The 15,538-nt window shown below is 43.4% G+C and overlaps 1 protein-coding gene across 5 annotated transcripts; it reads right to left on the bottom strand.

Moving 5' to 3' along the window:
- On the bottom strand, positions 1-14,622 carry LOC144114002 (anamorsin homolog). 5 transcript variants are annotated; one of them, XM_077647426.1, is made up of 9 exons: positions 14,488-14,608; positions 12,749-12,843; positions 12,067-12,222; positions 7,219-7,353; positions 5,023-5,090; positions 3,844-3,961; positions 2,449-2,571; positions 1,196-1,311; positions 1-994 (listed from the first exon to the last, which is right to left on the bottom strand). In XM_077647426.1, exons 3-9 carry the CDS (start codon positions 12,218-12,220, stop codon positions 851-853), a joined length of 858 nt encoding a protein of 285 aa, XP_077503552.1. In that variant the 5' UTR covers positions 12,221-12,222; positions 12,749-12,843; positions 14,488-14,608; the 3' UTR covers positions 1-850. The 5 variants fall into 5 exon arrangements, with proteins under 5 accessions (XP_077503552.1, XP_077503550.1, XP_077503553.1 ...); XM_077647424.1 differs by lacking the exon at positions 12,749-12,843 and having other exon boundaries at positions 14,488-14,622; XM_077647427.1 differs by lacking the exon at positions 12,749-12,843 and having other exon boundaries at positions 1,196-1,308; positions 14,488-14,622.
- Between the last annotated feature and the right edge of the window lie 916 nt (positions 14,623-15,538).

The following is a 15,538-nucleotide window of genomic DNA, read 5'->3' as shown; positions in this document are numbered from 1 at the left end:
TTATTCAAAGGGTGTTCAAATAAGCTGTGCTCCTTTATTCAGTCTGTCCATTGTAATTCAACTGCACAAGAATGGCATGATGAAAACAACAGTTTGGTGCCAAGTGCATGTCTGGCCTTGAGCTGCTTTGTGTGATTCACAAGTTTTGTGCAGTCTACTGTAGTTAGATACAGCTCAAGAACAAAGCAGCAGATGCACTTCAATGGAGGCCCTCCAGCCAATGGCATCAATCAATTCTGATGGTGTTGAGGTTAATCGACTTGTACCTGCTAGGGCAAAATCACAGGATGTGGCAAGTGAAATGGGATTAACTACGGTGTCGTGAAAATCCATGATTGCCATTGGTTGGATGGCCTCCTTTGAGGGGCATCTGCTGCTTCGTTCTTGAGTTGTATCCGACTATAGTAGTAAACACATGTACATATTTAGTACCCTTCACTGCCAGTGGCAAATGCTGTCACATAAACTTGCCGTAATTAGTTTGCAGACGTGGAACACTATAGCGAGCAGCCCTCATTTTAATCATAGCTTTCAAGTTTTGGCCGTTTCCTTGTCTTGACTTTTTTAAAGCTGCACTTTGTCACTTGCCACAAGTAATGTTAGCTAGAGAGCCGCTTTGCTAACAGCAATTTTTGAACCTAAGAGATAAAGTCGACACTGCAACCACACAATTGTGAACTGGAGCCATAATCGCAAAAGTGAGATGCCAGCACAGCTTTAACTTTGTTGGCAATGTTCTATGGTGGACATCATAGTCAATCTTCTACCTGGTGCCGTAATCGCACAAGTGAGATGCCAGCACAGCTAGCTTCGTTGGCAATGTTCTATGGTGGACATCATAGCCGATCTTCTATCTAAGTTCAATTTTCTTCAACCGTTGTGAGTTGTCAACTGCCAGTTGGTCTTCGGTGAGGACGATTTTTTCACCAGGCTTGAATGCAGGTAAACCTCGGTAAGGACAACTGGCACAACGAAAGGCATCACCCAGGTAGCACTAAAGGAAAAAAGTGGAATAAATATTTTAGGATACAGTACTGAATGTTGTTTTTGTGTACTACAACAATAAAGTGTGCTTTCCAGATACTGTCAATTCATATGCAATATATACCTAATTCAATTTGTAACATTTTACTATATCAAAAATTTTTATCACTGGTCGCTAAATTGCAGTCGCACAACTTCTCGCTCAACTTACATTTCCACAAGAAGACTTGGGCTGTTGAACGGCAGCTGCTTCACGGTCAAGTTCTTCTGCAAGACCACATGTGCAGTTTCTGCAAGCACGACGCTTCTTCTCACTACCACATGCTGCTGTGAAACCGCAGGGAAGAAAGAAAACATTTTTTTAACTCGCATTAAAACCTGAACTATATTGAAAGGGCTTAGATTAACTCTGTTCCTTAACACATTCGTTGTGGCAGCAATTTTCGGGCCTACAATTCCTGTGCGCCATAGCCCGCTGATGGGCTACCCTTAGATTTTTTCGGGTGCGGCATGACCCACCAGTGAGCATTCGGCAAAGTCAACTCATTGGAACCGATAACAGATGGCAATAGCAACATGGCATGTGTGTTTTCCACAGGCTCTGCATTTAAAACCTGACCTATCACATGACTTCATAGCACCGTTCAGTATTCGTGCCACACAGCAGAACTATTCGACATGACCCACCGGTGACTGACGACGCGGTGAACATGTTAAATTTTAACCCGCTATCCATAACTAAGTCTATAAATGCACAAAAGAATATTAAATAAACTGCAGCTTCCCCTCTCGAGGTACTTGGAGGATAAAATAAAAATATAATAAAGACAAAAACACTGGGTGTATTTTCACCACACAAAGTATATTTAACTAGAACAATATCATGCTAAAGTATGAGCCCATGGTTTACACGACACTCGGCTGTCTGCTAAAGGGGACCTCTCTGTGTGTGCATGAGTCATATGCTCACTTTTGTTAACCTGATCAAGAACGAGATATCACTGAACACCCTAAAGTGAAGCATATGCATCAAATTTGGATTGGCCAATTTATCATGTCTTGTACAGGTTTTTTTTTTTTTGCCAAAGCAAGAGTACCAGCACTCCCACTCCTCACACACCCGCGCACATGCACACACACAGAGCTCAGGTATGTCCATGTGCATTTTCTGGCTATTTCAGAAGCTGGTCTTACCTGAAAGGCAGAGGTTTCAGACCACTAAAGAGATAATAGACAATGCAACAGAGCATTTTCTAGTACGTTCAAAAAGTGTCAGCAATGATGGGCTTTGCGTGTAGGCTCTCAAAATAAATATTTTTTTCAGAAAGGGGTGAAGCATTATTGCTGTTGCTTGCCAACTTATTGTCAAATCAAAAAAGCATATATACTTTCTAGAGAAACCTTGCATACAAAAATATTTTTACTTCAAGCTCAAATTTATCTCCATAAGTAGCGTGTACTTGCCCTTGAGTGCACTAGGGTCCGGTTTCTGGAAGTCTTCCTCTGTAATCAGCTGGTCTGGATCTACAAGCTCTACATCACCATCAAGCATGTCTTGTGCTGACAATGACCAAATCTTCCCTACATCTACCAGAGGAAAAATGAAGACAGGCGTAAATCACACAGGTGAGGTTTGCGGACGTTTTATCATCCTAACGTAAGTGTTTAGTGACTTAAATAGAATGTCAAGTAAACAACACTTGAAAAAAAAAAAGGAAAAACTAGAGCCTCAATCAAGAAAGCAGACATAGGTGTTCACATCACAGCAGTGAAAAAAATAGGATACAGACAAAGGGACGACAGACATACACGAGTGCTAGGCTATTTGGTTTTTTGTTTCTTCTTAAAAAAAAAAACAGCCGTCGGAAAGCTACATAATGACTATGCCAGCTGACTGGCATTGCCTACATAATAACGGTCTCTATACCAATATTAACTTTGTTGTCACCATATCTAGATTCTTAAACTGAGCTTTCATAAGGTAGAACAGGCCAAAAAGTTTGAGATGTCGCCAACGTCAACCAATCTTGCAAGCAAACATCAGTGTTTAAATAAAGTTTTTTTAGCATGGATCCAAGAGGATAGGCTACACTGCCATTCACTTTAAAACACTGATCACAGAGTCCTTTTAGGTGCAGACATAGTAAGTTTTGACTGAATGGTGGGAGAATTTTTAATGCAATTTTCTGAGCAATAAACGCTTTTTTGCAGCAACAGACAAACATTCACATACACAGAATACACAGAAAGAGCTGCAAAATCGATTTTTACTAAGAACAAAAAAAAATGAGGTTGTCCTCAAGGCCCCTCTAAGGAAAATGAGTTAAATGTGCTTTTACATGTAAAACCAACACTGGTCTGCGAGACATGCCACAGATGAGGGCTCCGGATTTGATTTGACCACACAGGTTTAATATGCACTGATACCAAGACATGCACTCGTGCATCTCGCCTCCATTGAAATGCGGCCACAGCTCCCCCGACTGAATTTGCGAACGTGTGCTCAGCAGCCAAACAGCACAGCCACTCAAACACCACAACAGGTTTATTTTATGGAAAACTTTTTTCCTACACACACACACACACACACACTGCACTGGCAAGCACACGTTTCTGAGAGGTACTTTTACAGAAGGTTTACAGTTGAACGAAGTGGGAATTCCCATAACAGCTGCTGGGAGCATTCTATTTTTTAAAAATTTACGTGAGCTTATAAGTTATGTGTAGTCATTATTATGAACACATGAAGAGAAATAGGCACTCAAGTTTCAGAAAGAGCACAATAAAGCTTTAAATGGCTAACCAAACTGCTTTATCACACCTACCCTGAGTATTACTTCAATTTAAATAATGTATTACCTGCAGAAGGCTCCTGGCTTCCAACAGTAGCCTCAGCAAATGGGAGCTTTGAGGAAGAACCAATCTCGTAGCTTGGCTTTGAACAGGTTATTTCCACACTATCTCCATCACTGGTGTTCTGCAGATATTTTGCAAGAGAAAAGCTTATAATGTGGCAACTTTTCTAGCCCTAGCACCACTCGAGATGCAAATGACACTAAGCTGTGCAGTAACCAGAACATGGCATTATCTGCAATCAACATTATAGTCCCTTCCACTGGTGATACTTGCTACTCTACAGCTGTGGAAACAAGGGTGCAGGGGGTAAAACTCACACCTGAACTGTCTACAGTGCAAATTCATTTCAAAGCTCTTCAACAACTGAGATCACATATAAGCGAAAAGTATGGCCTCTGCGAATATACAGCACCAGGTGCGAAAGCCAAAGGTGCAACAGGTTTTTAAAAATAGAGATGTATATTCACTTAGCGTGTGAAAAAAGTACAGCAATATGCAGCCTCATGTAGGTCGAATGAAAGTCCACAGCAAAGACATTGCAGTAGTAAGAACATCACCTGACAGCCAAAACTCAACTGCATAATGCTGTGCCACAGACGAGTTGGCAGTAAGAAAAATGAAAGATTTTGCTTTTACAGAAAACTCCTCTGCAGAGCTACCTTGTTTTCAGATTTAATGTTGGAAAATATGATCATGCTGTCAATTTCGACCATGTACCATATTTACTCACAAAATGAACACACTTTTTTCCCCCAAAAAAAAACCTGTGCAAAATGTGAGGTGTATTCATTACGTGGGGTGAAATATTCAGAAAAACTGCACACTGAAATTGTGCAGCAATTCATGCCTCACTTTTGCTATCGCTCAATTTTGCTCATGCCAATGCCTGCCCAGCTCAAGTGTTGAAAATGGTAACTCAATGGCTAAAGAAACTAAGGAATGCCACTAAAATGTTACGTAAAGACCTATGGAAGGGATCGACCCCACGCCTTTTGGGTCAGTAGCTGATCACCATAACCAGTGAGCCACAGCGGCAGCTTGTACTAAAGAGAGCACATCATTTTCATAAATGATATAAGCACAAATAGTTTAACAGTTTAGACAAGCCAACTTATAATATATTCCCAGGTACTTTTACACAAGACAAAGTATACACTTGGAAGAATCGCTAAAATACTCTACCTGACAAATATCAACGAAGCCAGACAACTTCAAATTATAGACCAAGTTCCCAGAATCCAGGTCGGCTCCTGCACATGATCAGCTGTTATGAAGCAACATTATCAGGCTACAAATAATGCAACAGTAGGTAACTATAGCTAAAGATAATAGCCTAGTCTTTATTAAACAGCGAAAATTACAAACTTCTGCTGTGTTACACAGTGAATGATCGAAAATTAAGCTGCCCATCAATGTAACCAGTTAATGCATGAGAAAAGCCAGATCGTTATGAACTTGAATCATTTGAGTGTGAATTCCATCAGATATACGGTTTAATGAGTGGACATATGCACTAGCTTAGTATCTTTACCTTCATAATAACCCCCACAAAATCTTTGGTTGCAGTACCTCTAACCAACACAACATAAACACAACATCATGATGTAATGCCTACCTCAATTGTGTTTTGTTATTAAAAAGAAGGTTAACTAAACAGAAAGTGCTCCATAACGCAAAAAAAAGCAGAACTAAAAAGAAAGCTATGAGAGGTTAGTTTGCTTCTAACAGTCAGTCACACTGAGGCATTACCAAAATACTTTCTCCGATTTGTCTAAGATCACAGACCATACAATCTGTGGGTGTAGCCAAGTGCTTGAGGGCAATATCAAACCTTTGCTTAAGTTACAGTAAGTGGACCATCATGCAGCATGAATAACCAAAGCTTCTTTTTACTATACCACTAGCACTGCAAAAATTATGTAGAATGAATATCTGTTTAATACAGCCACCACTTAAGAGCTGTAATACAATCGGGGACCTATCATACACTGTTACAGCACAACACAGTTATACAGGGTTTTTCACCCAAGGCTTTGCACAATTTCTAAAAATAGGCTTTTTAATTTAGAAGACCACTTTTTTTGGCATAGCATTGTTAGCAGTGTAGTACATCAGAATACAGCTAAGTCATGTTAACTAGCAGGACAGTTAGCTAATGTTGAATAGTTAAATTTTTAACTATTGCTGTTAGGCTCCTTATTTTTGAGAGGCGTGTGGCCCACCGTAACATCCATATCAGTTTTGAGAATTTCGAAAACGGGGTTACCTTCGGCGCTGTGGCCCAATAAAATCTGGCTATTTTGACTAGTTATGTGCACTGGAGAGGTTGCTTTGCATGCATGCTTCTCAAAAGTGCATGTATTTTGACGTGATGTAGTCAACATTTGTTGGGCCACAGTGCCGAGGGTAACCACATTTTCGAAATTCTAAAAACTGATATGGATATCAATTAGTTTTTCTTGACATTAAGCTATGCAATAAAGCTAAAATTATCATCCTGCCTGTCATAGAAGTTGAGTTATAGAATTTTGAAGTTGTCACTTCAGAAACAGGAAGACAAATTTTTCTTCCCATTTGTGAAGTATGAAGTTCAAAATCCTGTAACTCAACTTCTGTGATAGGCAGAATAATAATTTTACTCATATTACATAGCTTGTTGTCAAAACAAGCTGACAGCATGCATTCTAGCAAGTTCCCTGCAGCAAAATTTCTTTAAAGCTCTCCACAAAAAGTTACATAACATATTGCATCAAGTCCCCAACGACTTGTTGTACATTAAATTAAATTCTATATTTGGAATCAGCACGCAAAAATACATGTTTCCTGAAGATTTGATAATTGTGCCTTCATTAATAAAATTTTTTTTCTAAGACCAGCTTCCCCCCTTAAATAACCTGCTAGTTAGCACATCTTAGCTGTATTCTGATGTACTACACCGCCGACAAGGCTATGCCGAAAAAAGCACTCTTATAACTCAAAAAGCCTATTTTTAAAACTTGTGTAACGTCTTAGGTGAAGTACCCTGCGTATACATAGATATATGATAAACCCTGACACTCCATCACAGTGACAGGATAATCCAGTACACATCAAGATAAGCTGCAAGTGCAAGAAATTACAGTGCATTTTTAGTGAAATTACCATTGTTCTTTACTAAGCAAAGAAGAAATCCTTGCCATGATCAAGCAAATCAGTACAAGCTTCAGTGGTGCACCATACTCTGTGCATCAACGAGAAAGTACAGCACCAACGTTGCCATAGAGCAGAAGCCAGACAGCGCTAGGGGCGTACAGAGCAGCAAAATTCGGTAAAGTGCAAAGTGAGCAATGCATTCTTGACTAGTTAAAGCAATGTGGAAAACAATGCAATGTGAATTACCACTTAGCTTGACAAGAAGCTTTCCATTTGGCTTTAGTAAATTGATAATGTTAACGAGAGTGTCGGAGCTTGGTCGCATCTGTGGTGTGACAAAACCAAGCACTGTTGCATCAAAACTTGATCCTGGGTGTTTAGCTAAAAAAAGAAAAAGGCCTCATGGTCACTTTCAACTACCATTGGAAGGTGATGATGACAGAATCCATTGTAAAACAAGAATCTATGCTTTAGAAGCTAGTACAGTCATGGGCACCCTTTTCATATGCTGTGCTACCTACTTGGCAAGCCCTTAATTCCTTTGCCTCCTTCCTTCACATGAATAATGCAAAGCCAACAGCCTGCCAAAAACACTGTATAGCAGCTGATGCAGCACATTGACAAAAGACTCTGTAGATGTGTGAGCAAGAACAAGAACAAATTTGTTTTATTTTCTTTCCACATGTGCTCTGCACTTTGTGCCGACATTATTTTCCTCTGGCTGCGGACACCATTGCACATCCATTGCACTTTTGGCCCAAGTGGAATAAAAATCTGAATCTTAATACTATGAATCCTTTCCTGTGGTTATGCTCTAGTAACATAACAAAATTACCTTACCATGCAGGAAAGCATTTTTAAACACCTTTTGCAATACCTAACAAAAGGTGTTTGAAAGGTCACTAATGCAGTCTGACTGCAGCTGTGCCCCAAAGCCGCGAGTACTAAAGGCAAGTGTCTTTCAAAAAGCTTCATCTGTCCTGGACACGTAAATGTGGCAAGCTGGCACTCAAGATACCAATCCTTTGCCACCTCAAAAAGGAGAGAGGAAAAAGCCACCCCCACCACAACTCTTCCTTTCTTTCACACTAGGCATGTCAGAATGAGAACAATGGTGCCTTTCTTGTTTCCAGCTGCTAATACAAGAAGCATCTTTATCCTGGTCCTGTGCTCTTTGGGGGCAGATATTCCCACATCAGGCCTTGATCTCTAGAAATAGGGAGACAAAGTGGGCTGCAACCCACAGCATTTTGTGATAATGATAGTAATTTGTTACTCTGAAATTATAGAAGGGTCAATGTATTTTCAGTGATGTCTTCAACAATTTCTATTCCACTAATGTCTATGACAGATCATATTCCAAGATTTACTATTTGGTGATCAGAAAATGCATGTAAAATTTACGTCTTTTTTTTTACAATGTGTTGTGATCTTCCCATTTATAAGTTGCGCCATTTTCTTCATGTGTAAGAAAGGTCCACTTTACAGAAATTACAAAAGGAGTAAGCAACTTCTTTGTAAATATGCACGAAAGTTACATTACTCATTATACCAAGAAGTAAGTTAATTTTGGCAAAACCATTTCACTAATGTTTTAACTGGAACCTCTGAACATAACAGCCTCTTGAAACTTGACCTTTAAAGGACTATAGACACCCAATATTTGCTTGCTTGTTTTCTTCTCTCAAATGATGTGTTAGACACTAGAATATCTGGATCACCCAGCGATATTCGTCTACGACTGCTAAACAATTTATAATTGAATTTCTTCTCGACGCTGTGTGTCGGTTTCATCAACCAAACGTTGGCAGAGGCTTGTAGTTGGTCTTTAGGTCACGTGGGGTGCAAGAAGAATGGCAATATAACTGCTGATATGTTGTTTGTTTTCATTTCAGCTCTTGAAGCTGGCTAGTTTAAGAGGTGTAGTGAACTAACACCAGGAGCAGCATTTATATTGCAGTTTTTATCGTGCCTCACATGACTAGAAGTCCAACTACACGTCAAAGCCATCGTTCGGTTGATTAAACAGAAACCAAAACAGCATGAAAGAAGAAATTCAATTATAAATTACCTAGCGGTCGTAGGCGAATACCTCACAGTTATCCACACATTCTAGTGTCTAACGCACCAGTTCGTCTTAAGACCAGCAGCGTTTTTTTTTAGCAATAGGCATGCACATGCTTTATGGGGGTTTAACGTCCCAAAGCAACTCAGGCTATGAGGGATGCCCTAGTGAAGGGCTCCGGAAATTTCGACCACCTGGGATTCTTTCACGTGCACTGACATCGCACAGTACACAGGCCTCTAGAATTTCCCCTCCATCGAAATTTGACAGCTGCGGCCGGGATCGAACCCGCGTCTTTCGGGTCAGCAGCCGAGCTCCATAACCACTGAGCCGGCGCGGCGGGGTAGGCATGCACATGTTTTCTTTCTAACTGAAAGGGTATTTGTAAACTATAAATTAATCTGATTGCACACGATCACATTACACTCGTATAATTATGTGTATAAGATATTTCTTTCTTTCATGTAATAACTGCGGTACTGAAACTGCTATACAGCCAACCTGTAGGTTGGCGGGACCCATGTCAAACGGTGTGTACAGCTTTTTGTCCCCCCTTCTTGCTTAAAAGGAAAATAAACCTGACATTACTTGAAAGAAGAGAACACACAACTAAAATTAGGTGTCTATAGTCTTTTAAACCCACGAGACATCTTGCATGAAACAATTTCAAACAGGCCCCAAGACCATAACATGATAATAACAAATTGTTGGTTATGAGGAAAGAAAGGCACAGTAGCTGTGTTACTCACGATGGATACCTCAACTATGTCCCCCAGGAAAGAATGAAGGAAAGAATGAGCAAATTAAGACAGGTAAAAGGGAAAGCAGTGCCATAGTGAAGGGCTGTGGATTAATTTCGACCATCTGAGGTTCTTCAACCTAACACTAAAATGGCATGGCACAGCGCACAGCCATCTTTTGCATTTCATTTCAATCGAAACATATGTTGGAATAAACACAGTTATTTAGCTAAGAATGATAGAGCTCAGTGCACAATTAAATGAGCAGTGTAAAACAAATGCAACACAAATCTCACAGGCACAGTCACTGAAAATTCCACACTAAATTAAACGACATGGTTACTTCCACCTTTAATGATGCTTGTCACAGTTCCCAAAACAATAGAAAGATAACCATATGTGAAAACAATCACACAATTTTGCCATCTACTACTGTAGCCAGACAGAAATAAGTGGGCTGCAGAAATCTGGAGGCCAGCTTCCCTGCACAAGTGAATTCCTTCACAAACCGGTCTTTGGAGAAGAAATGAGGTGCAGCCCTGGAGATTTCTGCAGTCTGAGGTATGCCGCGAGTCTTCACACTCCTGCATGTGCTGCCGTCGCGATTAAGGTATAAATCAGAGTCCTCCAAAGCCACTCCTTTGCGACGGGATGAAACGTAGCCATGCAAAGCTTTTTGTCGCTCTGCAGCCAAGGCTAGGCAGGAAAGAGGAGACAGACATTTGTCCCCATGCAGTGGGGAGTGGATAATAGTAGTCCGGGAGTATAAGTGCATGCAGCGCATAAGGCTTACAACAGAAATCTCCAGCGCTGCACCCAACTTCTGCCCACAGGAGAAGCTGCACCGTCATAGCGAAGTTTAGGTTTATGGGGGTTTAACGTCCCAAAGCGACTCAAGCTATGAGGCACGTCGTAGTGAAAAGCTCCGCAAATTTCGACCTCCTGGGGCTCTCCACCATGCACTGACATCGCACAGTACAGTGGCTTCTAGAATTTCGTTTCCGTCTAAATTCGACCGCCGCGGCAGGGATTGAACCCGTGTTTTTATGGCCAGTAGCCAAGCGCCATAACCACTGAGCCACCGCGGCACCCGTCATAGTGGAGTGTTTTTGTTTCGCAGGAAAGCTGACTTCTGTATTTCTACAGCCCACCTGTATATGCATAAGTTTCAAGTCTCCCGGAACTGGCGCAAGCTTTATTAATACTCAAGTGTCCGAAACATTTTCCCAATTCAATAGACCGAGGTACAAGGCTGATGCTTGAATATACCTTAATGTCTGTTATGGCCACATTGGAAGAAATAATGTTGTTTACGTATGGCATCTTAGACTGGTCGCTCCCGTGATCCGGTTAGGATTTGGCAGAGCGGGAGCCGCTCTTGCTCTGAGCGCATAGCGAGGCTAGTCAAGCCGAATGGTCAGCGAATCGTTAGAGCGGAAGCACAGGAAGCAGGAGGAGGACGTAACTTCCGGAACCTCGCTGCGGCTCCGCTGCTGGCGTCTACAAGAGCCGCACGTGGTCGCGGTCGCTGCTACACCGGCTCTCCGTGCCACGGGACGCTCATTTTTCGAACATCGCCTTGTGAATAGTCCTGTCGCCTTCGTTTGAGCGGCTGCTGGAATCGCTGTTGTCATGTGACGGAAACACAGACCGCGTTCCTAGCGTATGCTTATCCGGTGTCTCTTGAACACTTTGCCTCACACAGCGTGGCACTCGCAAAACACAGCAAGGACGCTACAACTACGTGACTGCGTCAAAAGCCTACACTTGCTTCTGCCTACGCGTAAGGGACGCCAAGGCCTCGCGCCACTTTCGTGAAATGGCGGAAGTGGCTCTGCCACGTGGACTCATCTCGGAGCCGCTCTGACTTTTTTCTCGGAGTGCGTCAGAGCGCTCCGAGCTGGAGGCGAGCACTCAGAAAGAACCAACCGAATGTAGTCAGAGCGTACGGTTTCGACCAGCCGAATGTGCGGTCTCCTCTCGGAGCGCTCTAGAGTGATCTAAAGAGACCAGTCGAAGACGCCACTAATATATTTCTTTTCCAAGCATGGCCACATCTGACACAGTTAAAAAATATTGTACTCTCTTTCACTTGCGCATTCTCAAACACTGTGTGAATGCGACTGCTAGTTGAAAGTACACGTAAAGTGCACTGATTTACCTTTCTAGCAAATGTAATCACAGCGACAAAAGGGCAGGTCACGTTTACTGTGTTGGGTTACGTACAGCCCATATAACAAATAGCGGGTGCTAAATAGTAAAAAAGATGGAACATTATAGAGTACTTACACTCGGGCAATTTTTGTGCATTTTCGAATTGACAGAGGCTGGGATCTTGGATCAAAGACTGAATTTTCTCGACGACATCCTTGAGTCGCTCAGCCACAACCTGGCCCTCCCACAAAACCAAGACCCTGTTCCCTCTCTTCAAAACTTGGTCCATTCCTGAAAGCACAATAACAACCCTGCTAGGTTTTAGCCGTCATTTTACTCATCAAATGTAAGTAAACTGTGCACTTTAAACAAGTGAACGATACTTTGCAGGTATGAGGGCATGGATCCGGCTGGCGTAACTTATGGTGACTTCCAATCGCAGAGTTGGAACCCTTCGGCAGCAACGTTTGCTGCTCTTTTTGGAGCAACTGTATTCCAAACGCAGATCTGAGCCACGGATCACGTCTTCCAATTGTAGACAGGGAGCGGTTGCCGAGCCGAGATTGCTCCGTGGAGCAGTCGGGACTGCTCCGCCGAAATCGGCGGATCTGACCGGAAGTTTGTGTGACGTTCTTTTTCATCGGCGCCCTCCGTTTCCGGCGGCTTTCGCGTCTGCCGCGCCGGCTCCTCTCCGCGCTGCATAGCAGATGATCAGCTTCGCCTGCCGCTATGGACTCAAAAGTGGATCGCGCGAAAAGCGCGGGCAAGCGCAAGTAATGACGGGTACTTGCTCCAGCAGTTCGTGAGCGCCACTTACATGCTCCAGCCAGAGCAAGTGTACTCCAATCGCAATTTCAGGTCACGCGCTCTCCGCTGGATTCAGGTTCACAGAGCATGGAGACCGCTCCGGGCCTGCGATTGGAATTCACCATTAAATGGCAGCCAGACTGCAGTACCAATGTTGCCAGACTTCACGACAGATTTAGTACAGCCGAGTTTGACGGCCACACAGTGTTCCTGTTAGCGGCCATGCGGCGTTGCCACTTCCTCTCCACCCAGCTGCACTGCTCTGACATGACCCAAACTCGTTCTTCCCGGCCGCCATAGCCGGCATGCATACGTATCCGGTAGGCGTTGCATAATTCTAGCACGCTTACGACGGACGAAGAGCGAAAGTTTCAGTCGTGTCAGTGCAGTGCGGCTGTAATTGGGCACTCCCGAGACCGTCGGAAGCGCGCTAGAATTATGCAACGCCTGCCAGATTCGTACGCATACCGGCTATAGCGACCGCGAAGAGCGAAAGTTTAAGTGGTGTCAGAGCAGTGCAGCTGAAACAAGGCGCTCCCGAGGCTGTCAGAAGCGCGCTAGAATTATGCAACGCCTGCAGGATTCGTATGCATACTGGCTATAGCGGCTAAGAAGAACGAAAGTTTGAGTCGTGTCAGAGCAGTGCAGCTGAAATTGGTCATGCTACAATTATGCAACGCCTGCGGATGCCGGCTATAGCGATCGCGAAAGTTTCAGTCTTATCACGCTGTAGCGCACGCATTACGTAGCGTGAAACGCGGTATCTTGACGGGGACGGAGGGTTACGCCAGCAGGATCCATGCCGATATGAGCAGTTTGGATGCTCGTTTCAAAGACAATTGTTTTGAAGCGAAAAGCTTCACTAGCCTAGTCAACACCGCGTGAAGCCGGCACGAGTGACGTCACGCACGGCGCAGGTGGCCGCCGCCGACTCCGTCGTCTTTTCTCTCTCTCGCTCCCTAGTCACACCGAGCCACAGGTTTTCCGCCACTGCGCAGCGCTGTGCCTTTCCTCAAAATGCAACTTTTAGTTTTCAGTTTTCTTTCTTCTTTCCCTCCCTCCTTTATCCCTTCCTTTACGGCACGGTTCGGGTGTCCACCGAGATATGCGAGACGGTTACTGTGCCATTTCCTTTCCTCAAAAACCAAACAAAACAAGTGAGCCGACGGCGTTCATAGAATTTATTTGCGTTGACAACTTCGCAAAGGCTGTTCATTTTCACGAAAGGAAAGGCGCACAACCGGCTCCGTGGGCCAGTGGAGACCTCAATCTCGCTTTCATGTAAGTACATGGCGTTGGTGCCAAAAGCCTGCTTTGATAGCGTTCCGCACACTGGATAGCCAGTGCGCCCTCCCTGCCGCCCTGGGAGATCGCATGCAGTTAATGGTTGATCGCGAGAGATTGATCACCAAATGAACGCTGCGGCCTATGTATTGCTGCAGTGCCGCATGTCAGCCACAAAGCTGTCAGCGCTAATTCATTCATTCCACATCTCTCTCTCACCACGAATCTAAGCACGAATGCGGTGTCCACATATCCAGGGAGCCAGTTATGCGCCATTCCTTTGCTCAAAGCGATCGCCGTCTAGAACACTGTCAACGCCAACGCCAATGCACACAGTTAACGCCGATATATTTCGCTTATAAGCTGAAATAATCCACATTAATTTTTTTATAGGAACCTGCAGTCATTAATATATTCTTCATGAAGCTATTAATTCTTTACTTTCATGAACGGCGGAACCCATACCTTCGGTAGAGTGAACTTCCTTCGTTAATCGAACACGCCTGGTTCAGCGCCTGCCTGGCTCAACCACAACCGCAGCCATTACCGCAGCACATGGAAAAACACGTACGCCTTAAGATTGAATTGACTTGGATTAAAATACTTACTTCTGTTCAAGTACAATTTGTGACTAAACAGCACAAATATAGTTTTTCTTCTATACAGGCATCAAATATATCCTGAAATTTTAACGCAACAATTTTAATGCAATAATGATGATGCAATGTCTCCTGGAGAACATGCCTGAAGCGTCAGGGGTTTTTCTGCCCGCTGTAGAGCGCGCGTCCGCCGTATGACGGCGCTGTCAGATGACCCTATATAAGGGAAAGGGGGACAAAGCAGACGTAAGTAACTATCGCCCCATAACAGTGACATCTGTGGTTTACAGGGTGGTGATGCAAATTATAAAGGATAGACTCCAGGCTTGGGTGGAGAACGAGGGGGTGTTAGGGGAACTACAGAATGGGTTCCGGAAACAAAGGAGGTTGGAGGACAATCTATTTTCATTGACACAGTGTACAGAAATTGCGGAAAAGGAACACAGGCCCTTATGACTAGCATTTCTGGATATTAGGGGAGCCTATGACAACATTACTCAGGAGCATTCGTGGGACATACTGGGCTCATTGGATGTGGAAAATGGAGTAATTAATCTTATAAAAGATATATATAGAGGTAACAGAGTGCTCATAAAATGGGAAAAAATGTATCAGGGCCTGTAGAGATACAGCGAGGGCTTAGGCAAGGATGTCCTCTGTCCCCTTTGTTGTTCATGTTGTACCTGCAAGGGTTGGAGACCAAGCTAGAGGGGAGCGGACTAGGCTTCAACCGATCTTTTTTCAAGCAAGGGGAATGGATAAACACACATTACCGGGACAAATATACGCGGACGATATAGTGATAATGGCTGACAACAAGAAAGACCTGCAGAAGTTGTTAGACATATGCAGTACAGAGGGAGATAGATTAGGCTTCAAGTATAGTAAGGAAAAATCTGCAGTCATGATATTTAATG

The sequence above is a fragment of the Amblyomma americanum genome, chromosome 1, assembly GCF_052857255.1.
Source record: "Amblyomma americanum isolate KBUSLIRL-KWMA chromosome 1, ASM5285725v1, whole genome shotgun sequence".
Classification (NCBI taxonomy): domain Eukaryota; kingdom Metazoa; phylum Arthropoda; class Arachnida; order Ixodida; family Ixodidae; genus Amblyomma; species Amblyomma americanum.
This window is presented reverse-complemented; position numbering and strand designations above follow the sequence as displayed.

Bases quoted from the DNA above. Each gene is read 5' to 3' on its own strand.
- LOC144114002 (XM_077647424.1), bottom strand. From the start codon at position 12,220: ATGGACCAAGTTTTGAAGAGAGGGAACAGGGTCTTGGTTTTGTGGGAG. The intron at 3,962-5,022 runs GTAGAGTATTTT...AAATATCTGCAG, and splicing joins GCTTCGTTGATATTTGTCAG to AACACCAGTGATGGAGATAG. The intron at 2,572-3,843 runs GTAATACATTAT...TTCCTCTGGTAG, and splicing joins AAGCCAGGAGCCTTCTGCAG to ATGTAGGGAAGATTTGGTCA.